We start from the raw sequence: 25,131 nt of genomic DNA, 5'->3' as shown, positions 1-25,131 counted from the left end.
GGTCTACTCCCTATATTTCTTAATACCAAAGAAAGACGGGACCCTCAGACCCATTCTCGACCTCCGGCCTCTAAATGCCTACATACACTCAGACCATTTTCACATGGTCACCCTACAGCAAGTCCTCCCACTCTGCCAGGGAGACTTTCTCACAACCTTGGATCTGAAAGACGCATACTTTCACATTCCAATACACCCCTCTCACAGGAAATACCTCAGGTTCGTGGTGGACGGGCAACATTACCAATTCACGGTTCTCCCCTTCGGGGTCACCACCGCACCGCGGGTGTTTACCAAATGCCTAGCAGTAGTAGCAGCACACCTCAGACGTCAACACATTCACGTCTTCCCTTACCTGGACGACTGGCTGATAAAAGCCGCGTCCTACGACCAATGTGTGCAGCATACAAACAGCACCATCCAACTGCTCCACCAGCTAGGCTTCACGGTGAACTACCAAAAGTCCCACCTCATACCATCTCACACAAAGCAATATCTCGGGGCCACTATAGACACCTCCAAGGGTATTGCCTATCCAAACTCAGCCAGAATCACAAGCATTCAAGCCTTACGCAAAACATTCCTTCCTCAACACTCTCTTCCAGCAAGAGTGTTTATGAAGCTCATAGGAATGATGGCGTCTTGCATCTTCATAGTGCCCCATGCAAGACTCCACATGCGTCCACTTCAAGAGTGCCTAGCACAACAGTGGAACCAGGCCCAGGGTCAGCTGACGGATCTGGTGTTGGTGGACGGCCGCACACATCACTCTCTGCAGTGGTGGAACACCACAAACCTTTCCAAAGGGCGGCCGTTCCTGGACCCGGTTCCTCAGGTGATTCTAACAGCGGACGCATCGCTCTCTGGCTGGGGAGCGCACCTCCTACACCTCACCATGCAAGGTCTATGTGAGAAAGTGGCTCTGTATATACTGTTCCCTAATAGGTACAGGGTGTACAGAGTCCACAGTCCCCCAGAGGCTGATAGAGGTCAAAGTTAGGTATGACCTTACTCTCAAAAGTGGTAGCTTGGTCGAGCAGTAAGGCAGTACCAGAGGACAGTGTAAAGCATTTATTGTACACACTCAGTCAGCAAATGGTTTCACACACTCAATAACTGAACTCTAGGCCAATGATTTGTATATATAAAATATATGCTTGTTTTATTTTTAGAACCACAAAGGGGGTAAAAATATACTTTCTCAGAATGAGAGGTTGAATATAAATACTTTTGTTTCAAGCAATAAATTTGTGTAAACAGTCACAGTTGGTTGCAATAAACAATCCTATTTCCTAAACATAACAATGCATTGAGCTCAATGGTAAATTCAGGTTATTTGTAATAAATTACTTTTCAGATTACTTTTGGAATTCCAGGTCTGGATCCTAGAACCAGCCTGGGGTCAGTATTCAGAATCAAGTGATGAAAGTCGACTTAATAACTGTAATGATTTTTAAATAATATTTAGCTATTTCAAAAGTTAGCACTTAGAAAATATTTCACAGAAAACATTCAATGGATCTCTATGGCAAGAAATTCAAATTGCAGGTAGAGTACTTTATCGTTACTTTAGTAATCCAGGACTGGGTGCCTAGACCCAGGACTGGGGTCCTTATCAAAAACAGGTAAGTAATTTCGTTTGCAGAAATGGTACGATTTTAAAAGAATATTTCAAATTTGCAAAAATAGACACTTAGAAGAAATTTCACAGAAAAGCAGACAATGGTTTCCTATGGGAGAAAAATGAGTTAGAGGTAAGTATAGTTGTGAGTACTTTTCAGGGTCAGGGCTGGGCACCAAGATCCAGCACTGGGAGCTCACCCAGGAACAGGTGAGTAAATTCGTTTTTGTCACTTGGCTGATTTTTGGTGAATTTTTACAGTTTTGAAAAGTTCACACTTAGAAGATTTTTGAAGAAAAAGCCAGTCAATGTTACCCTATGAGGAAAATGAAGTTAGCGGTTTAAGGGTAAGTACTCGACTGGCAGAGTTGAAATTCCGGGCATAGACTCAGGGGTCCCCCAGTGTCAGGTAGGTACAGTTGGTTCACCCTCAGCGGTTTCAGGACGGCCGGGTGCAGAGTGAGTTAGGCCCAATGTTATCCTATGAGGGATAGGGGGGCCTTGGTTGGTGGCTGCTGTCTGGCAAGCCACGCGTCTGTGGGAGCTGGGCTCCTGGTCACTTACTCAGGGCAAGTGGGGAAGTAAGTTAGTGTAGAGAGTGCACTGCCAGGGCCACTCGGGCGGCTGGGTGCAGGGTGCTTTTGAGCCTTCGGGCGCTCAATGAAAGTCAATGGGAATGTTCCGGTTTGGAAAAAGGCTGCAGGCTCGGGGACGAGGATGTTTCCGGTGCCACCACCACTTCGAGGGGTAAGTTGGGTAGTTGTAGGTTAGGTGGGTACCCCGGGATTGGGCACAGGGGGCCGCAGGGCGCCGGGTGCAGGGGTGCCTTTTGACGTCGGGAATCTTACCCTCTGGTTGATCGCGGCTGGGGTGGCACTCGGTTCTGAGGCTGCAGGCTTCGTCCAGGATGTCGAGGGGGGTCCTTGGGTGCCGGACTCGGGGTCACAGTCGCCGTGGGGTCGTCCTCAGGGTCTTTGTCCACTCCGGCACTGGCCAGGCTTGGCTGGTGCAGAGTGTGTTGGGTCCGCGGTTCCGGGCTGCTGCCAGGAGTTAGGAATAGGTTTCTCGAGTAGAGCCTCTACTCATGGGAGTCCCAGGGAATCAGAGGTCAAAGGTAGCCAGGTCCTCCGGGGTTTTTGAGGTTGCTGGCCACAAGAGATGCCGCGCTGGAGCAGGAGCAGGTTCGAGGGTCGACAGGCCGGTAGGGCTGGGGCCAAAGCAGTTGGTGTCTTCCTCTTTTTAGCAGCTGCAGGGCAGGTCTTTTTTCTTCTTGCTCTTCTTGTAGGTTTCTATCTGGAATCTGCGGAAGGAAGGTTCAGGGGGCCCCTAAATACTAGATTTAGGGGCGTTACAGGTAGGTGAAGGCCAGGGACCAATGGGTCCTTGTCCTGGGGTGGGTACACCCCCTATCCTGCCTCTCTCCTGTGGGAGGGGGGCAGTAGCCTAATCCTGATAGGGTAGGGCCTCCCATCTTCAAGATGGCGAGAGCCCGGAGATGTGCTTCACCTCGCCTCCCCCACCTGAGGGGTGGGGTGGGCAGGCTGGCACATCCCCTGTCCTTGTATGGGGTTTCCGGCCAAGCTTCCTGCCAGAGTGGGGGGTTGCAGTGGCCTGGGGAAACTCCAACTGGCGGCATGCCTTTGAAGCTTCCCTTTGCTCATCCTGGGGGAGGAGATTTCTCACCTCACCCAGGATGTGCATTGTTGCAGGCCCGGGAGAGCAGGGGCTCTCCCACCCAGGGGTCCAGCAACGTGTCTGCTGTGTGGCAGCCTGGGCAGCCTCAGAGCAGACGTGGATTGTAGGTTAGCTGTAAGGGGGCATCTCTAAGATGCCCTCTGGGGTGCTTAGTACATTAAATCCCACACTGGCATCAGTGTGGGTTTAATGTGCTGAGAAGTTTGATACCAAACTTCCCAGTCTTCAGTGTTGCCATTATGGTGCTGTGGAGTTCGTGTTTGACGAGCTCTCAGCACCATGTACTTGTAAAAGGCAGCACTGTACTTACAGTGCCCAGGAATGGACCTGGGTACTGTAGGGGCACAGGGCTCCTGCTCCTGTGCCCACACCATAGGCATAAGGCACCCAGCCAGAGGGGTGGCTGACATATGCCTTGGCAGTATAGGTAATGGGCATGGCACACAGAGATGTGTGCCATGTCGACTCTTTGTTTTGTCCTGCACCCAGACACTCAGCCTGCAAAGGCAGTGTGTGTGTGTAAGGGTACAGGGCCTCTAAGGGTGGCACAAGGAGTGCTGCAGCCCTTAGAGGCCTTCCCTGGTCACAAGGCCCTGGGTACCTAGGGTACCATTTACCAGGGGCTGACATGTGGCCAGGGTTTGCCAATTGGGAGTTTGTGTGTTTTAAGGAAGGAACATAGGCCCTGGGCACCTGATTGGCAGGAGCCCAGGGCACAACAAGGAAAAGTGCATCAGCTATTAGGCAAAAAAAAGGGGGGGGTTACTGCAACAGAAACCCACTTTCTCACAACGCCACAGCAAAAATCGCTCCACATCAACCACCTGGAGCTCTTGGCGATCTTTCTAGCCCTAAAATCTTTCCAAAAACAGATTTCGGGCAAAGCAGTCCTCATTCGCACAGACAATATGACTGCGATGTATTATATACAAAAACAGGGGGGGACACACTCTCCCCAGCTCTCCCGCTTAGCCCAGAGCATATGGAGATGGGCAATTCCCCAAAACATCTTTCTCCTGGCACAGCACGTTCCAGGCGTACAAAACACCATGGCAGATCTGCTCAGCAGACAAACACAACAACTACACGAATGGGAACTGCATCCACAAGTTCTTCACCCATTCTTCCAACAGTGGGGGCATCCTCAGATAGACCTCTTCGCCACCCACGAAAACAAAAAATGCCCAAGCTTCGCCGCCAGATACCCACACCCATTGTCCAAGGGCAATGCGATATGGATGAACTGGTCAGGCAGATTTGCATACGCCTTTCCACCTCTCCCACTAATTCCATTAGTGGTCAGGAAGCTACAACAGCACTCCCTCACACTCATTCTGGTAGCTCCGACGTGGGCCAGGCAGCCGTGGTACACCACTCTACTACAACTGTCAGTGGTACCACATCAAAAATTGCATCTATCCCCATGCCTCCTAACCCAGAACCATGGAGAAATCAGGCACCCGGACCCAGCTCAGCTCAACCTGGCGATCTGGCTCCTGAAATCCTAGAATTCGGATACCTTAACCTTCCCCCTGATTGCATGAACATCATCATGGAAGCCAGACGTCCTACCACTAGAGCATGCTATGCCGCAAAGTGGAAAAGATTTGTAATTTACTGCCGTAACAATACAATCAACCCTCTAGATGCATCCATACAGCACATAATATGCTATCTGCTCCATCTTCACAGGTGTAACCTGGCATATTCATCCATACGCCTACACCTAGCAGCGATCGCTGCCTATCTACAAAACAGGCAGCATTTATCACTCTTCAGAGTGCCCGCTATTAAAGCCTTCATGGAAGGCCTTAAACGAGTAATTCCTCCCAGGGCACCACCTTCCCCTGTATGGAATCTAAATTTGGTTCTTACACGTCTAATGGGTCCGCCCTTCGAACCAATGCACAAATGTGAGCTACAGTTTCTCACCTGGAAAACAGCTTTCCTTGTAGCTATCACTTCCCTTAGAAGGGTTGGTGAAATACAAGCGTTCACCATACAGGAACCCTACATACAAATGCATCACAGCAAGGTCATACTTCGCACAAATCCGAAGTTTCTGCCCAAAGTCATTTCCCCCTTCCACCTCAATCAATCAGTGGAATTACCTGTCGTCTTTTCGCAACCCCAATCTGTTGCAGAAAGGGCCTTACACACGCTTGATGTAAAAAGGGCGTTACTATACTACATACAAAGAACGCAACCCTTCAGGAAGACTAAACAATTGTTCGTTTCCTTCTCTCCACCACATAAAGGCAACCCCATTTAAAAATCAGGGATAGCTAGGTGGATTGTAAAATGCATACAAATTTGCTATCAAAAGGCAAAGAGAACATTATCTGTTCCCCCTAAAGCCCACTCTACAAGAAAGTTAGGGGCTTCTATGGCTTTTCTAGGGAATATACCCTTAGATGACATCTGCAAGGCAGCCACATGGTCTACACCGCACACCTTCACAAAACACTACTGTGTAGATGTGCATTCCAAGCAGCAAGCTAGGGTGGGCCAGGCTGTACTAAAGACACTTTTTCAAACAGCTGCAACGGATACCGGTGGTCGCCGCTAGGGTTGGGTACTGCTATATAATCTATGCTAAGTGTACAATCTGCAGCTCATATGCCTCGAACGGAATATGCTACTTACCAGTATGCATCTGTTCTTGGCATGTAGAGCTGCAGAGTTGTACACGCCCACCCGCCTCCCCGGCTACCTGTATCCGTTCCAGTACATCTTATTTAGATACAACACATGGGTTTCTCACTGTTATTACTACGCTCCATCATTTCCCTGTTGGCGAAAAACAATCTGAGGATGGAGCCGAAGCCCATGCGCAGTACGGACCGAAGGAGGAGTCACCAAACTCGTGACTTCCAAAGACTGTCCAAGAAGAAAAACAAACTGCAAACATCCGGGCCCAACACCAGATGGCGATCTATGCTAAGTGTACAACTCTGCAGCTCTACATGCCAAGAACAGATGCATACTGGTAAGTAGCATATTCCTTTAATTGTGGAGTTGGTTTGTATGAAACCCTAAGAAACTGCAAATGTACAAAAACTAAATTACTTGCCTTTCTCTAGGAAATGCCCCAGTGTGATTTCTAGGCATATCGCACTGAAAAGTGTTTTTGACTGTTGACTTACCCGTAAACAAACCAGTTGCACCAAAATGCATTTCAAATGTATTTCAACCTCCATATACCTGCAAAGTACTATTTCACTTACCTGCTCGAGGCCTGGCTTGGTATTTGAAATAAAATAACTAAATACTATATTTTATACTAACCAATTGGTCTGAGTTCAGTCTTTGAATGTGTGACATTTCTTACCTGAGTGTGTACAATAAATGCTTAACACTACCATCTGATAAAGCCTTACTGCTCGCCCACTCTACCACAAATAGAGAGTAAGGTATTATCTACTTTTACCTCTGCACACCTTTGGGGTTCCACTGGTCTCTGCGCACACTATACCTCACTTTGGTATAGTATATACAGAGCCGGCTTCCTACACCTTGGTACCTTTTACAAGGGGCTTAGATGTGGCCAGAGATGTGCCAATTGTGGATACAAAGGTAAAGCTTTGGGAAAGAATACAGGCCCTAGGAACCCAATTGGCAGAGACCCAGGGTACACCAAGTAAAAGTGCATCTTGTGTCAGGCAAAAAAGTGAGGGGTAACCAGGCAAAAATGGGCAAGTTTCTATACAGAACCGTTACTTTTTCTTATGGATAACCTCTGTTTTTCAAACTGTGCTGGTTTCCAAATATAAAATTTGATGGGGATTGAAAATCTTAGCATATTAATATATCATGTCCCCTTTTAGATGTTCAGCCTATAATCTCAAGTGCGTGTGTTTATTCAATGAATGAGTGTACATGTAAATGTTTAATCATCTTATATTACCTGATTTGATATGGACATGTTTTGTAACGGTTTTGTAACACCTGGTTTGAGGCACGTGAGCTGTAGATCACATGCTTTGCATAGCCCGCCATCTAGTGTTGGATCCGTATGTTTGCACTTTGTTTTTGTTCAAAGAACTATTTTCCAGTCACAAGGTAGGTGACTCCTCCTTTCGGTGATAGTGCGCATGGGCATCGGCTCCATTGTTAGATTGTTTTTTCCGCCATCTGATTCGGATGTTAATTGCTGCGCTCCGTGACGTGCAATCCACTACCCTAAACGGTATGTTCGAGGCATATGAGCTGCAGATCACACACTAGCATAGTAGATCGCCATCTGGTGTTGGGCTCGGATGCTTGCACCTTGTTGTTGTCTTGGAAGAAGTCTTTGTAGTCACAAGATAGGTGACTCCTCCCTTGGACGATTTTGCGCATGGGCATCAACTCCATCCTTAGATTGTTTTTTTCCGCCATTGGGTTCGGATGCAACTTTTCCGTTCCGGTTCGAAATGTCAATTTCAAACTTTTTCGAAGCGCAAAACTTCCAAAAAATCATAGGATTCACTTTCATCTTCGACCCGACTTCATCGCCCCCATTCCGGTAGTCGACGCGGGCCGATGGGCCTATCCACACGTAAGGCCTACGGCTCATGGAAAGGACGCCATTTGAGAAATGCCCCCAGTGTGGAGCAAAGTTCCCGCACAGTGACCATCAAAAGGTCTGCAATTTGTGCCTATCACCTGAACATGACGAGTCCAGCTGTCCAGCCTGCGCATCCTTTCGATCGAAGAAGACTATTCGGGATCGAAGGGCTCGACGACACTTCATGGCGCTGAGACCAGCTCCGGAACCAGAGGACATCTTTGATGAAGGCCCCGATGTCCCAGAAGAAGATTCCGAAGCTCTGGAAATTGTGTCAGAGGCAGAAGACTCAGACGACCCCATCACTCCTGGGCAACAAGTGAGTACTACTGCCCCTACCCCAAGCCCTCCAAAACCGAAGGCAGTGGTCAAGATTTCGCCTGTTGGCCCCAGTTGAGACCGAAAACATCCTTCAGAGGCCCCACCTCCGGGCTCCGCTCCGAAGAAAAAGGGACAAGCCTTCCGGTAGCCCGGGACCGAGCAAACCTCATGTAATTGTCCCGCTGGCGCCTTTGGTACCAAAGCCAAAGGAACATTCGGCTCCGAAATCGGCTCCTACGCTTTCCACCTCCAAAAGGCCCCTGAAAACCCTGAGTCCTGTGGATAAGCCGGCTTCGAACGTTTCCAATCCTAAAGAGCCGGCTTCGGTTCCGAATCCAACATCCTCAGCACCGAAACAGAAGCCTAAGGACTCTAATACGCCTCCGAAGGCCAAAGACCATAAAGATCAACCGCAGACTCGTTCGGAACCGAAAAAATCGGCACTGAAAGCGGTTCCCGAGGAACAAGAACTTTTTCACCCACATCCTATTGATCCAAGGCAGAAAAAGATTTATATAAACCCAAAAACAGGACATGTCACGGCTGGGCCATGTAAAAAGAGGAAACTGGACACACCACCTGCACCAGTTCCTGTACAGAAGAAGGACTCTGCCACATCACCTATGCCTCCTTCTTTTCCTATACTTCCTTCTAACCCACCTCCTCTGTCTAAATCACCCTTACCTCTAACTTCTCCACCACATACACCACCTCCAGATGATGATGACCTGGGGGGGAATGATCCGAATGACCCGTTCACGGATCCAGATACCTCACCACAAGATGATTGGGCATACCCTATCCCAACAGATCTACCAGACCTCCCAGACCCACAGCCATATCCCTCAAAACCATCTCCCCTAGAGGATCACCTTGGGTTTGGACAATTATTAAATAGGGCTGCAGCTTATCATGGTGTCACAATGCACGCAGGCGCACCAGAGGAAGACTTCCTCTTAGATACATTTGAACAATCCCAAAAGTCAGTGCAAATATTACCAATGATCAAAGGCGTCATTAAGCATGCCCCTGAAATATTTAAAGATCCCGTACGTGCCAGGATTCTTAACCCTAGAATAGATAAGAAATATAGGCCTTCCCCTGAAGATTCTACTTATATCAAAGGATAGTTGCCTTTGGAGTCTCTAGTCGTTTCCTATGCTAGAAAGCGCGGCAACTCCCAGACCTCCGGGGATGCGCCACCCCCTGATAAAGAATCCAAATTGCTGGAAGCTTCTGGCAAAAGGGTAGCGGCACAGGCAGCCAATCACTGGCATATTGCCAACACACAAGCACTGCTGGCACGATATGACAGGGCACATTATGACCAGCTGGAAAACCTATTGCAGCATCTGCCTGACCAGTATAAATCACAGGCAAATGAGCTTATCCAAGAGGGCAAGCTAATTTCAAATGTGTCAATTAAATGTGCACTTGACGCAGCAGACACAGCCTCTAGATCAATCAACACCAGTGTACTCCTTAGTCGACATGCCTGGCTACGCATTACAGGCTTTAAGCAGGAGGTCCGGACTACCATACTCAGTCAGCCATTCAACCAAGAACAGCTTTGGACATAGCAGTCTTGATGTCCTTTTTCATTTTTTCAAGTGCAAAGTCCATGGGAGCGTTACAGTCTCCCCAAACTCGTGGCTCCTTTTGTCGCTCCTTCTATAGAAGAGCCTCCAAAAACATGGGCGCAGACCCCTCATCTTCATTTAAAGCCACTACTCAAACATCCCCCGGTAGAGGATATTTTAGAGGCAGATACAGAGGAAAAAACAATAAATGAAAAGGTCGAGGTAATAACACTCGCACCTCCCCCGCCACAAAACAGTGACTTTCCTCTGCTCCCCCCAGACCATTCCACTCCGGTCGGGGGCAGATTAATGTCCGCAGACCATCTTGCGCTCCTCAAACAAGAGGTTCACTCACTGCTTCAAAAGCACGCAATAGAGCCAGTTCCCTTAGAGCATCAAGGAACAGGGGTCTACTCACTGTACTTCCTAATACCCAAAAAGGACGGGACTCTGAGACCAATACTCGACCTCAGACCCCTAAGTCTGTATATACACACAGATCATTTCCATATGATCGCTCTTCAACAAGTGCTCCCGCTGCTGCAACAAGGAGATTTCCTTGCCACACTAGATCTCAAGGACGCCTTCTTCCATATTCCCATACATCCTGCTCACAGGAAGTACCTAAGGTTTGTAGTGGATGGACAACACTACCAGTTCAGAGTCCTTCCATTCGGAGTGACAACCGCACCCAGAGTATTAACGAAATGTCTTAAGGTAGTAGCTGCACATCTCAGAAGACAACAAATTAATGTCTTCCCATATCCAGACGACTGGCTAATAAAAGCCAAATCATTCAACCAATGTGTTCTACACACTCACCAAACCATCCAAATGTTACACAACTTGGGGTTCACGATCAACTACACCAAGTCGCATCTCCAGCCCTCTCATATACACCAATATCTAGGAGCCACAATAAACTCCTCCACAGCGCTAGCATATCCCAGTCCAGCCAGGACAGCCAGTATACAAACTCTTATCACAAAATTTGAAAACCAACACTCTCTTCCAGCCAGAGTGTTCATGCAACTCATAAGCATGATGGCATCTTGCATCTTCATTGTGCCTTATGCAAGACTTCAAACGCGTCCCTTACAGGAATGTCTAGCGCGTCAGTGAAACCAGGTTTGAGGACAACTTACAGATCTGGTGTTGGTGGACAGCCGCACGCATCGCTCTCTACAGTGGTGGAACATAACAAACTTGTCCAAAGGGCGGCCGTTCCTCGAGCCTCTTCCACAGATAGTGCTGACGACAGACGCATCACTCACAGGATGGGGAGCCCATCTCCTCGGACACACAACTCGGGGCAAATGGAACACTCAACAAAAAGTGCTCCATATCAATCACCTAGAACTGCTGGCAGTATTCCTAGCACAAAAAACCTTCCAACTACATGTACAGAACAAGGCTGTCTTCATCCGGACGGACAACATGACAGCCATGTTTTACATACAAAAACAAGGAGGCACACATTCTCTGCAGCTGTCCCAGCTCGCACAGAACATTTGGAGATGGGCCATTCCTCAGAACATATACCTACTTGCAGAACACCACCCAGGAGTTCACAATCGGATTGCGGATCTGTTAAGTCGACAGACACAACAGATTCACGAGTGGGAACTACATCCCCAAGTTCTATTACCCTTTTTCCAAATGTGGGGCCAACCAGACATAGATCTGTTCGCCACACGAAAACGCAAAATGCCCAACCTTCACCGCCAGGTTTTCACACCCGGAGTCAAAAGGCAATGCGATATGGATGAACTGGTCAGGCAGATTTGTGTACGCTTTTCTGCCCCTCCCACGCATTCCACTAGTGGTACGCAAGCTCAGGCAACAATCTCTCAAACTGATACTAGTAGCTCCCACATGGGCATGTCAACCGTGGTTCACAACATTACTAGAACTCTCACTAATTCCACACCAAAATTTACGTCTCTCCCCGTCCTTAATAACCCAGAACCATGGAGAGATCAGACATCCAGATCCAGGTCAACTGAATCTGGCGATCTGACTCCTGAAGTCCTAGAGTTTGGAACATTATCAAAGAAGCCAGAAGACCTACTACTAGAGCTTGCTATGCTGCAAAATGGAAAAGATTTACCATTTACTACACTAACAATAATATACACCCACTGGATGCCTCCATCCAGAACATCATTTACTACTTACTACATTTGCAGAGATGTAACTTAGCATACTCATCCATACGTCTGCATCTAGCAGCACTCTCAGCTTACTTACAAAATCGACAACACTTGTCACTTTTCAGAGTTCCTGTGATCAAAGCCTTCATGGAAGGACTTAAAGAATTATTCCTCCCAAATTACCACCCTCTCAGGTGTGGAATCTAAACATTGTTGTTACTAGGCTCATGGGACCCCCATTTGAACCTCTACATAAATGCGAACCGCAGTTCCTTGCATGGAAAGTAGCTTTTCTTATTGCAATCACATCTCTCAGAAGAGTGAGTGAGATCCAGGCTTTAACCATACAAGAACCATTCTGTTCGAGGCATATGAGCTGCAGATCACACACTTAGGATAGTAGATCGCCATCTGGTGTTGGGCTCGGATGCTTGCAGGTTGTTGTTGTCTTCGGAAGAAGTGTTTGGTCCAGCTGTCTAGCCTGTGCATCCTTTCGATCCAAAAAGACCATTCGGGATCGAAGGGCTCGACGACACATCATGGCACAGAGACCAGCTCCGGAACCAGAGGACATCTTTGATGAAGGCCCAGATATCCCGGAAGAAGGTTCCGAAGATCTGCAAATAATTTCCGAAGCAGACGACTCAGTCGACCCCATCACTCCTTTGCAACGTGTGAGTACCACTGCCCCTACCCCACCAAAGGCATTGGTCAAGACTTCGCCTGCTGGCCCCAGTCGAGACCGAAAACATCCTTCATAAGCCCCGCCTCCGAGCTCGGCTCCGAAGAAACATAAGCCTTCCGGTAGCTCGGGACAGAGCAAACCGCATGTAATTGTCCAATCGGCACCCAAGACAAAAGACCACTCGCCACCGAAATCGCCTCCGAAGCCCTTGGCACCGAAAACACCAAGGCCAATAGACACACCGGCACCGAAGGTTCTCAAGCCCACAGATGCACCTTCCGCTCTGAAAACCACATCTGCACCGAAACCATAGTCTGTACCGAAACCACCGGCTAAGGACTCTCATACGCCTCCTAAAGCCAAACAAGCTACCGATCCACCAAAACCTCGATCGGAACCGAAAAAATCGGTACCAAAGACTGTTCCTGAAGAACAAGAACTTTTTCATCCAGACCCAAGAAAAAGATCTACATCAACCCCAAGACTGGACATGTCACCGCGGTGCCATGTAAAAAACGGAAGCTGGACACACCACCTGCCCCAGTTCCTGTAAATAGAAAGGACTCTTCTACTTCCCCTATCCCTCCTTCCTCTCCTATACTGCCTCCTATCCCACCCCCTCTGCCTACACCACCATTTCATATACCCTCTCCATCTCATACACCACCACAGGATGATTATGATGACCTAGGGGGGTGGAGGTGATCCTAATGATCCGTTTACGGATCCAGACACCACACCGTTGGATGATTGGGCATTCCCCTTACCAGACATGCCTGACCCTCAGCCTTATCCCTCAAATCCATCGCCTCCTGACGATCACCTGGGGTTTGGACAATTATTAAATAGAGCAGCAATATACCACGGCATCACAATGCACTCAGACGCACCAGAGGAAGACTTCTTATTAGACACTTTCGAACAGTCTCAAAAGTCTGTACAAATCCTGCCCATGATTAAAGGAGTCATAAAACACGCCTCCGAAGTCTTTAAAGACCCCGTTCGTGCCAGGGTTCTCAATCCACGAATCGAAAAGAAATATAGGCCTGCTCCTGAAGACCCTAACTACATCAAGGGCCGACTCCCTTTGGATTCTTTGGTCGTTTCCAATGCGCGGAACCGTGCCAACTCACAAACCACAGGAGATACACCACCCCCAGACAAAGAATCCAAACTATTTGAAGCCTCTGGCAAAAGAGTAGCAGCACAAGCCGCTAATAACTGGCGAATTGCCAACACCCAAGCCCTACTAGCACGCTATGATAGGGCCCACTACGATCAATTAGAGACTCTCTTACAACATCTGCCAGACCAATACAAAACCCAGGCAAATGATCTCATTCAGGAGGGAAAGCTCATTTCAAATGCAGCAATTAAATGTGCACTTGACGCCGCAGACACCGCCTCTAGAGCAAGTGTGCTCCTTCGACATGCATGGCTACGCATCTCGGGCTTTAAGCCAGAGGTACAAACTACCATACTTAGTCAGCCATTCAATCAGGAGCAGCTCTTTGGGCCAGCAGTAGACGCTGCACTGGAAAAAATGAAAAAAGACAAACTGCTAAGTCCATGGGAGCATTACAATCTCCCCAACCACGTGGGTCCTTTCGGCGCTCCTTATATAGAGGAGCCTCCAAAAATATTGGAACGGACACCTCCTCTACATTCAAAACCGCCACACACACACATCCCCCAGTAGAGGATATTTTAGAGGCGGATACAGAGGAAACAACAACAAGGGGCGAGGTCGAGGTAATAATAACACTCGCACCTCCCCTGCCACGAAACAGTGACTTTCCTCCACTCCCCCCAGACCATTTCACTCCGGTCACAACAGACAGGTGGGTAAGACAAATTATCCAGGATGGTTACTGCCTGGAACTCACAACTACCCCAGCCCCCCCCCCCCCCCCCCCCCCCCCCCCCCCGCCGCCGCATATACCACCCAAACAGCGTCCCATGTCACAAGATCATCTTACACTCCTCAAACAAGAGGTTCTCTCATTGCTTCAAAAGCACGCAATAGAACCAGTTCCCTTACGACATCAGGGTACAGGGATATATTCACTCTGCTTCCTAATCCCCAAAAAGGACAGAACTCTAAGGCCAATACTCGACCTCCGACCCCTAAATCTGTATATCAATTCAGATAATTTCCATATGAACACTCTTCAACAAGTGCTCCCACAACAAGGCGATTTCCTTACCACACTAGATCTCAAGGACGCCTACTTCCACATTCCCATACACAGAAAGTATTTAAGGTTTGTGGTGGACGGACAACACTACCAGTTTCAGGTCCTCCCATTCGGGGTAACAACTGCACCCAGAGTATTCACAAAATGTCTAGCAGTAGTAGCAGCACATCTCAGACGGCAACAAATTCATGTCTTCCCGTATATAGACGACTGGCTAATAAAAGCCAAGTCATTCAACAAGTGTGTCCTACACACTCACCAAACTATCCAAACTTTACACAACTTGGGATTCACAATAAACTATCCCAAATCTCACCTCCAACCTGCTCACATACATCAGTATCTGGGAGCCACAATAAACACCTCCACAGCCCGAGCATATCCCAATCCAGTCAGGATAGCCAATATGCACGCTCTTATCGCAATATTGCAAGAATGTCTAGCACGTCAGTGGAACCAGGCTCACGGACAACTTACGGATCTGGTGTTGGTGGACAGCCGCACACATCGCTCTCTCAAATGGTGGAATATAACAAACCTCTCCAAAGGGCGGCCGTTCCTAGAGCCTCTTCCACAGATAGTGCTGATAACGGACGCATCACTCACAGGATGGGGAGCCCACCTCCTCGGCCACACCAATCAGGGCAAATGGACCACTCAACAAAAAATGCTCCATATCAATTACCTGGAGCTGCTAGCAGTGTTCCTAGCACTAAAATCATTCCAAATACATCTCCAAAACAAAACTGTCCTCATTCGGACAAACAACATGACAGCCATGTATTACATACAGAAACAAGGAGGCACACATTCTCTCCAGCTGTCCCAGCTCGCACAGAACATTTGGAGATGGTCCATTCCCCAGAAAATATACCTACTCGCAGAACACCTTCCAGGGTTACACAATCAGATTGCCGATCTGTTAAGTCGACAGACTCAACAAATCCACGAATGGGAACTACATCCCCAAGTTCTAATACCCTTTTTCCAACAATGGGGCCAACCAGACATAGATCTGTTCGCCACACACGAAAACGCAAAATGCCCAACCTTCGCCGCCAGGTTTCCCCACCCGGAGTCAAAGGGCAATGCAATATGGATGAACTGGTCAGGCAGATTTGCGTATGCTTTTCCGCCTCTCCCACTCCATTCCATCAGTGGTACGCAAGCTCAGGCAACAGTCTCTCAAACTGATCTTAGTAGCTCTCACATGGGCACGCCAACCTTTGTTCCCAACACTACTGGAACTCTCGCTAGTGCCCCACCAAAAACTGCATCTCTCCCCGTCCTTATTAACCCAGAACCATGGAGAAATCAGACACCCAGATCCAGGTCAACTGAACCTGGCAATCTGGTTCCTGAAGTCCTAGAGTTTGGTTATCTCAACCTACCACCAGACTGCATGAATATTATAAGGGAGGCCAGACGACCTACCACTAGAGCCTGCTACGCTGCAAAATGGAAAAGATTTGCCATTTACTGCACTAACAATCATATAAACTCACTGGATGCATCCATCCAGGACATCATTTGCTACCTGCTACACTTGCAAAGATGTAATTTGGCATACTCATCCATACGTCTCCACCTAGCGGCATTAGCAGCCTACTTACAAAATAGTCAACACTTGTCACTCTTTAGAGTGCCTGCGATCAAAGCCTTCATGGAAGGACTAAAAATAATTATTCATCCCAGATTACCACCTTCTCCAGTGTGGAATCTAAACATTGTTCTTGCAAGGCTCATGGGACCCCCATTTGAACCTCTGCATAAATGTGAATTACAGTTCCTCATATGGAAAGTGGCTTTCCTTATCACTATCACATCCCTCAGAAGGGTGAATGAAATCCAGGCTTTAACCATACAAGAACCATTCTTACAATTACACCGTAACAAAGTGGTTCTTACAACAAACCCGAAATTCCTTCCAAAAGTCATATCTCCGTTCCATCTTAACCAATCAGTAGAGCTACCAGTGTTCTTCCCAAATCCCGACTTGGTAGCTGAAAGAGCTCTTCATACCTTAATGTCAAAAGAGCCCTTCTGTACTACATTGACAGAACCAAATCATTCCACAAAACAATTGTTCGTTCCTTTCTCACCACCACATAAAGGCAACCTCATTTCCAAATCTGGGATAGCTAGGTGGATAGTTAAATGTATCCAAATATGCTACCAGAATGCTAAACGCACACTAACGGTTCCCCCTAGAGTGCATTCCACACGCAAAATAGGGGCTTCCATGGCATTCTTAGGAAACATTCCCCTAGAAGATATTTGTAAGGCAGCCATATGGTCTACAACATACACCTTCACTAAACACTATTGTGTTGACGTGCAAGCAAAGCAACACGCTTCTGTGGGTCAGGCTGTCCTTAAAACTCTATTTTAAACTGCTGCAACCGATACAGGTGGCCACCGCTAGGGGAGATACTGCTATATAGTCTATCCTAGGTGTGTGATCTGTAGTTCATATGCCTCGAACGGAATATGCTACTTACCAGTATGCGTCTGCTCTTGGCATGTAGAGCTTCAGAGTCCCACACGCCCGCCCACCTACCCGGGACCTATATCTGTTCCAGCATTGTCTTACTTAGACAACACACATGGACATCTCTCTCTTTTCTACAAACTCCATCATTTCCCATATGGCGAAAAACAATCTGACGAAGTTGATGCCCATGCGTCCTGTCGTCCAAGGGAGGAGTCACCTATCTCGTGACCAAAGACTTCTTCCGAAGACAACAACAACCTGCAAGCATCCGAGCCCAACACCAGATGGCGATCTACTATCCTAAGTGTGTGACTCTGCAGCTCTACATGCCAAGAACAGATGCATACTGGTAAGTAGCATATTCCTACAATTACATCGTTACAAAGTGGTTCTTAGGACAAATCCAAAAGTCATATCTCCTTTTCATCTTAACCAGTCAGTGGAGTTACCAGTGTTCTTTCCAAACCCAGACTCTGTAGCAGAGAGAGCTCCTCACACCTTAGATGTTAAAAGAGCCCTTCTTTTTTACATTCACAGAACTAAATCTTTCCGCAAAACAATTGTTTGTAGCTTTCTGTCCACCACATAAGGGTAACCCCATCTCCAAATCTGGAATTGCAAGGTGGATAGTTAAATGAATCCAAATATGCTACCAAAAAGCTAAACGCACATTAACAGTTCCCCCTAGAGCGCATTCCACACGCAAACTAGGGGCTTCCGTGGCATTCTTGGGGATCATTCCCTTAGACATTTGTAAGGCAGCCACATGGTCTACAACACACACCTTCACTAAACACTATTGTGTTGACGTACAAGCAAAGCAACAAGCTTCTGTGGGCCAAGCTGTCCTTAAGACTTTATTTCAAACTACTGCAAACGATACAGGTGACCACCGCTAGGGGAGATACTGCTCTATAATCAATGCTAGTGTGTGATCTGCAGCTCATATGCCTCGAACGGGAAATGCTACTTACCAGTATGCATCTGTTCTTGGCATGTAGGGCTGCAGATCCACACACGCCCACCCACGTCCCCGGGACCTGTATCTGTTCCAGTTCTATCTTACTTAGATATACACACATGGACATCTCTTTTTCTTCTATTAAATCCATCATTTTCCATCATGGCGAAAAACAATCTAAGGATGGCGTTGATGCCCATGCGCACTATCGTCCAAGGGAGGAGTCACCTATCTCGTGACTACAAAGACTTCTTGCAAGACAACAACATGGTGCAAGCATCCGAGCCCAACACCAGATGGCGATCTACTATGCTAGTGTGTGGATCTGCAGCTCTACATGCCAAGAACAGATGCATACTGGTAAGTAGCATTTCCCTTTTCTCGAGTTTCCTATTCTCGGCGTATGGTTTCAACTCAAAGATCTTTGATCGATAACTCGTGGAGGGCTGTTGGGCCTCCCCGCGCAGGGCTCACTAGCAGTCGATGGAAGGGACTCCGTTTAAGCTCTGTCCTGGGTGTTGCGCCAAGTTTCCGCGCGCTGGCCTGCACAAAGTGTGCAACCTCTGTTTATCCCCAGAACATGACAAGAAAGATTGCAACGTGTGCCGTGACCGTCGTGCTAGAAGTCATGAGGTGCAACACCAAGGCGGCTCCATACCGGACATCTTCGGCAAAGATTCCGACCGAGAAGAAACACAAGCTCAAGGAGCCGAGGAAGAAGAAAACATCTCCGTGTCCGAGGCCGACAACGACATTGAAGAAGAGGAGCAAGTTACAACAGGTCAGCATACCATGAGTACAGAAGCCCCCTTACCCCAACAACACAAAACCAAAAAGGCTCCGGTCCTTCCTCTGCCTACGGGGCCATGGTCGACACCAGGAAAAAGTTTTGAGCACCCGGGCCAGGCGCCAAAACATAAGGAGACTCCTTCTGACTTGGACTCGAGTTGGCCCCATGCCGGCGCTGAAATCAAAACATGTTGTGGTCCAAGTTCCATCTTTATCAAAGACTAAATCTTCGGTACCGAAGGGTTCGGAGCCGAAACCTTCGATGCTGAAAACGGCGAGCAGAGACAAAAAAATTACTCCACCAAAAGAGCCTCGGTCCGATGTTCCACCTTCGGATCCGAAACAAAAAGAACTGGTTATAAACCCATGCCAAATTGCCTGAAAAAAAGAAAATGGGCCAACAGGAAGTGTACCACATTCCCCTGAAGAGAAAAAATGTGGGTCCTAACCCTTCACCTCCATATATTCCACCTCCTTCTCCCACTAATCCTCAATTACTCATCACACCCACTAATTCACCACCACCAATATGACCTGACCCACAGGATCATGGGGATGAGGATAGGCCACTGGAGGTTGACCCATGGCAGGATTACGACACTGACCCAAACGGATAATGACCCTGTTTTGTATCCGTCCAGACCCTCACAACTTGACGACAATATAAGGTATATTGAGCTTCTTAACGGCTGCTCGTTATCATGGGGTGGAACTGCATAAGGTGGTTTTAGAGGAGGACTTCTTGTTTGAGACCCTAAGTTCCTTTAAAAAAACTACCCATACACTGCCAATGCTTAAGGGGGATGCTTAAAAGCACAGATGAGGTTTTCAAAGCTCCTGTAAGGGCAAGAATCATCGCCCCTAGAGTTGAAAAGAAATGTAAACCGGCACCTGCTGACCCTGCTTGCATCAAGGGTCAGCTGTCATTGGACACTCTTGTGATTTCCAATGCTCACAAGATAGCTAACTCACAAACCACAGAAGAGGCTCCTCCTCCTCCTGATAAGGAGTCCAAGTGAATTGATGCCTCTGGCAAAAGGGTAGACTCACAAGCGGCTAATCACTGGTGCATCGCTAATGCTCAGGCTTTGTTAGCCAGATATGATAGGGCTCATTATGATGAGTTAGAAAAGCTCATGTAATTTCTGCCTGATGAACATGAATCTTAGGCAAATGATCTTATTCAGGAAGGCAAACTTATCACCTATACCTCCATCAAGTGCACCCTAGACGCAGCAGCGCACCCTAGCGTACTGCTGCACAGACACGCATGGTTTAGAATTTCAGGTTTCAAACCTGAGGTACAGTCCTCTATTCTCAAACACCCATTGGACAAAGAGCACCTCTTTGGTCCAGCAGTTGACACCACGCTGGAAAAGATAAAAAAAAGATACAGAAGTCGCAAAGTCCATGGGTGCTTTGCAGTTACCTGCAAATAGGGGTTCCTTTCGTCGCTCCTCTTACAGGGGTGGCTCCAAAAATATTTCTACAGAAAATCCCTCCTCCTCTTACAAGGGTAACAACCAATCACCCTCATCAAAAGGCTATTTCTGAGGAGGTTTTAGAGGAAACAATGGTAAGGGAAGAGACAGAGGCAACTCCACACGCACTTCCCCTGCAAATAATAATCAGTGAGTTCCTTCCGCTACCCCCGATTATTCCACTCCTGTCGGGGGACAATTTCTCCCTGTCTGGAACACAATCACCTCAAACAAATGGGTTTTACAAATTATCCAATATGGGTACTGCCTGGAGCTTACAGACACTCCCCCAAAGATGCTTCCAAGATCGCACGCACTGTCACAAGAACACCTTACCCTTCTAAAGCAAGAAGTTCTCTCTGTTACAAAAATGAGCTATAGAACCAGTTCCATTAAAATATCAAGGGGCTGGGTTATACTCCCTCTACTTCTTAATTCCCAAGAAGGACGGCTCTCTAAGGTCTATACTAGACCTTGGAGAACTAAATCTATACATTCAGTCGGACCACTTTCACATGGTCACACTCCAGCAAGTGCTCCTGCTCCTTCAACAAGGCGATTTTCTGTCCACTCTGGACTTAAAGGACGCCTATCCCAATGCACCCTGCTCATCGCAAGTACCTCAGGTTCGTAGTAGCTGACCAGCACTCTCAGTTCAAGGTGCTACCATTCGGAGTAACTTCCACACTCGGGGTTTTCATCAAGTGCCTGGCAGTATTCGCAGCTCATCTACGAAGACCACACATTCATGCCTTCCCATATTTGGATGACTGTCACAAAAAAGCCAACCCACAAAAGAGCTGTCTGTCACACTCACAAAACAGTGCAGTTGCTCAACAATCTTGGATTCACAGTAAATCTGTCCAAATCCCATCTACAACCATCCAACACACAAGCGTATCTAGGAGCCACAATAGATGCACAAAAGGCTTTGGCCTACCCCAATCCGGCCAGAATCTGCAACATGCAAACTTTACTCTGTCAGTTTCAGCCTCAACACTCATTACCAGCTAGAGTATTCATGCATTTACTAGGAATGATGGCGTCTTGCATTCTAATAGTCCCTTATGCAAGACTCCACATGCTTCCCCTTCAGGAGTGCTTAACACGTCAGTGGAACCAGGCTCAGGGTCTCTTATCAGATCTAGTGTTGGTGGATGGCCGCACCCATTGCTCTCTGCAGTGGTGGATTACACAAAACCTTTCAAAAGGCGGCCCTTCATCGACCCGGTTCCACAGATGGTACTAACAGCAGACTCATCGCTCAATGGTTGGGGAGCTCATCTCCAGACGCATACAATTCAGGGCCTGTGGAGCCGGCAGCAAAAGCAGCTTCACATAAATCATCTAGAGCTGCTAGCGTTTTTTTCTAGCGCTCAAAGCGTTTGAAGTACATCTAGTAGGTAAAGCTGTCCTGATCTGTACAGACAACATGGCAGCAATGTACTACATACAAAAACGGGGGGACACACTCTCCAGCTGTCACAACTAGCACAGACCATCTGGAAATGGGCTATACGTCACAAAATGCATCTCTTTGCAGAACACCTCCCAGGAGTAAACAATCATATTGCAGATCTTCTCAGTTGTCAAAGACAACAGATTCACAAATGGGAAATCCACCCTCAGGTTCTCGTCCCATTCTTCCAAATGTGGGTCTTTCCGGACATAGATCTGTTGCCACAAACCTAAACGCTAAATGCCCAAGCTTCCCATCCAGGCATCCACACCCATTGTCCAAAGGCAATGCAATATGGATGAATTGGTCAGGGGTATTTGCATACGCTTTTCTGCCTCTCCCACTCATTCCTTTAGTGGTTCGGAAGCTCAGACAGGCGTCCCTGACACTAATCCTAGTTACTCCCACATGGGCCCTGCAACCCTGGTTCACAACACTGTTGGAGCTCTCAGTAGCTCCTCACCAAAAACGACATCTCACACCTAATCTTCTCACTCGAAGCCATGGAGAGACAAGACATCCAGATCCCAGTTATCTCAATCTTGCGATCTGGCACCTGAAATCTTAGTTTGGCTACCTTAATCTCTTGCCAGACTGCATGAACATCATCAAAGAGGCTAGACGTCCTACCACGAGCATGCTATGCAGCAAATTGGAAAAGATTTATAATGTACTGTAATAAAATCAAACTGACCCGCTGGACGCTTCAGTTCAAAACATCATTTGCTATTTATTACATCTGCAGCGTTCCAATTTAGCGTACTCTTCCATACGCTTAAATCTTGCTGCAATAGCTGCATGCCTACAGAACAGACAGCACCTGTCATTAAAGCATTTATGGAGGGACTTAAAAGAATCATTTCTGCAAGTCTTCCACCTGCTCCAGTGTGGAATCTCAACATTGTCCTTATCAGACTCATGGGTCCACCCTTTGAGCCATTGCATAGATATGCACTGCAATTTTTCACTTGGAAGGTAGCTTTCCTCATAGCTTTAACATCATTGAGGAGAGTGGGTGAGCTTCAGGCACAAACCATAGAAGAACCATTTTTAAAAGTACGCCAAAACAAGGTGGTTCTCTAGGACCAACCCTAAATTTCTACCAAAGGTCATTTCTGCCTTTCATATCAACCAATCTGTTGAGTTGCCTGTGTTCTTCCCTCAACCAGATTCTGTGGCAGAATGTGCTTTGCACACTTTAGATGTGAAAAGAGCACCACTTTACTATGCAGAAAGGACGAAACCTTTCCGAAAGACTAAACAACTGTTTGTCGCTTTTGCGCCACCCCATAAAGGCAATCCTATATCTAAATCCGGCATTGCAAGGTGGATAGTCAAGTGCATTCAGACATGTTCAGCAAAGGCAAAACAAAGAGTCCCCCCCCCCCCCCCCCCTAGAGTGCACTCCACACGCAAACTAGGGGCTTCTATAACATTCTTGGGGAATATAACCATAGACGACCTCTGCAAAGCTGCAACATGGTCTACACCTCACACATTCTCAAAACACTATTGTGTAGATGTGTTAGCAAGGCAGCAAGCTAGTGTGGGCCAAGTAGTTTTACGTACACTATTTCAGACCACTGCAACAGCTACAGGTTAGCCATCGCTTTGGGAGAGAACTGCTGTATAGTCCATGCAAAGCATATGATCTACAGCTTACATGCCTTGAATGGAAAATGCTACTTACCCAGTGTGCATCTGTTCTTGGCATGTAGAGCTGTGGAGTCACATGTGCCCACCCGCCTCCCCAGATACCTATACCTGTTGCAGTAATATCTTACTTAGATACACATATACTTGAACATCTCTTACTAACTCCATTATCACCCTCTGCGGCAAACAATCTCACAATGGAGTCGATGCCCATGCGCACTATCACCGAAAGGTGGCGTGACCTACCTCGTGACTGGAAAAGACTTCGAACAAAAACAAAGTGCAAACATCCGGACCTAACACTTGATTGCATGCAATAAAAAGCATGTTACTCTACAGCTCTACATGCCAAGAACAGATGCATACTGGGTAAGTAGCATTTTAAAGAGCTGTAGGCTGTCAGCCTGTTATTTGAAGACAAATACTAATGTTGCTTCATTAAAAAATAGGCACTCAGTAGACCATATAAGTCAAGCACTAGAGATCTTTCTGTTTTGTGTTTTGGCAGGAGTCACAAGGAGGATACCAAGAAAGTTGACATCAAGAAAATGGACAAGAAGAAAGGTAGGTTACCCATGTAATGATTGATTGTGAATGCCTATGGTTGGTTTGAGAATGAGTTACTACTCGCTGAATTATTTTCAGTTCTAAAAGCAATACCAGAATATTTTTTGTTAGAACACAGTGATGAGCTTCTCTTTCAATGAGCAAAATGTTAGGAACAGTGAAGTCTTACAAACTTTAGAAGAGAAGTGACACCTTGAAATTAAAATCTATTTTAGTAAAATAGAACAATGTAAAGACAACCCCTTTATTTGGAATGGTAGATTTGGCTTAGGAAGCAGAGAAGATGCAAAACGCTTATGATCTAGTTAGAGGGCACAAGATGCATGGTAACCCATGTCTCCGGCTGCACCCAAAAAGAATTGTAAACCAAAACATAAATTAAAAATACTTGACGAGAATGACTAATAAAAGAGAAAGGAACGGTGCAGTATCAACAATAATGATGACCAGTTAATGTCTTGTTTGGGACACAATTCACAAAATCCCACTTTTAAGTCAATGTAAAGCATAACCCCTGAAGGAAAAGGTGACATCAGATTTCTCCTCAGTAGCCAAAACAAAAACATGAGGAAATGGGTGCTGAGTCTGGTTGCAGGTCTGTCATACGTCAAATTTAGGGACTTATACACGAATCGCCCCTGGACAACACACTGTATACTGTCAATTGTTTGAGAGCCATGTAAAGATAAGAATATATTGTAATGAAGTACTGTGCCTGGTGTTGACGATTCCTATTGTTAATAAAAAGAAATTTTAAAAAATATATTTTTTAGGGACTTCTAATTATGAAGATTAACTGCGATTAGTCATGTTTCTTTGAAGTAATAGTTTTAAAATTGTTGGCTCTTAACATTCCAGTCTATAGAAATCCAAGTAATTAAAAAAAAATACATAATTAACCCATCAAAGAAGTGTTATGTTC

General features: G+C 46.9%; 1 protein-coding gene across 5 annotated transcripts in view; it reads left to right on the top strand.

Moving 5' to 3' along the window:
* The window catches only part of PSIP1 (PC4 and SRSF1 interacting protein 1), a 543,316-nt gene that overhangs the window by 448,614 nt on the left and 69,571 nt on the right, over positions 1 to 25,131 (top strand). For all 5 annotated transcript variants that reach the window (XM_085633866.1, XM_085633873.1, XM_085633883.1 and 2 more), the window contains one exon: positions 24,151 to 24,206. In XM_085633866.1, coding sequence (XP_085489992.1) covers positions 24,151 to 24,206 — 56 coding nt within the window. The remainder of the gene's footprint in view (positions 1 to 24,150; positions 24,207 to 25,131) is intronic.

The sequence above is a fragment of the Triturus cristatus genome, chromosome 2_1 (assembly GCF_964204655.1).
Source record: "Triturus cristatus chromosome 2_1, aTriCri1.1, whole genome shotgun sequence".
NCBI lineage: Eukaryota > Metazoa > Chordata > Amphibia > Caudata > Salamandridae > Triturus > Triturus cristatus.
This window is presented reverse-complemented; position numbering and strand designations above follow the sequence as displayed.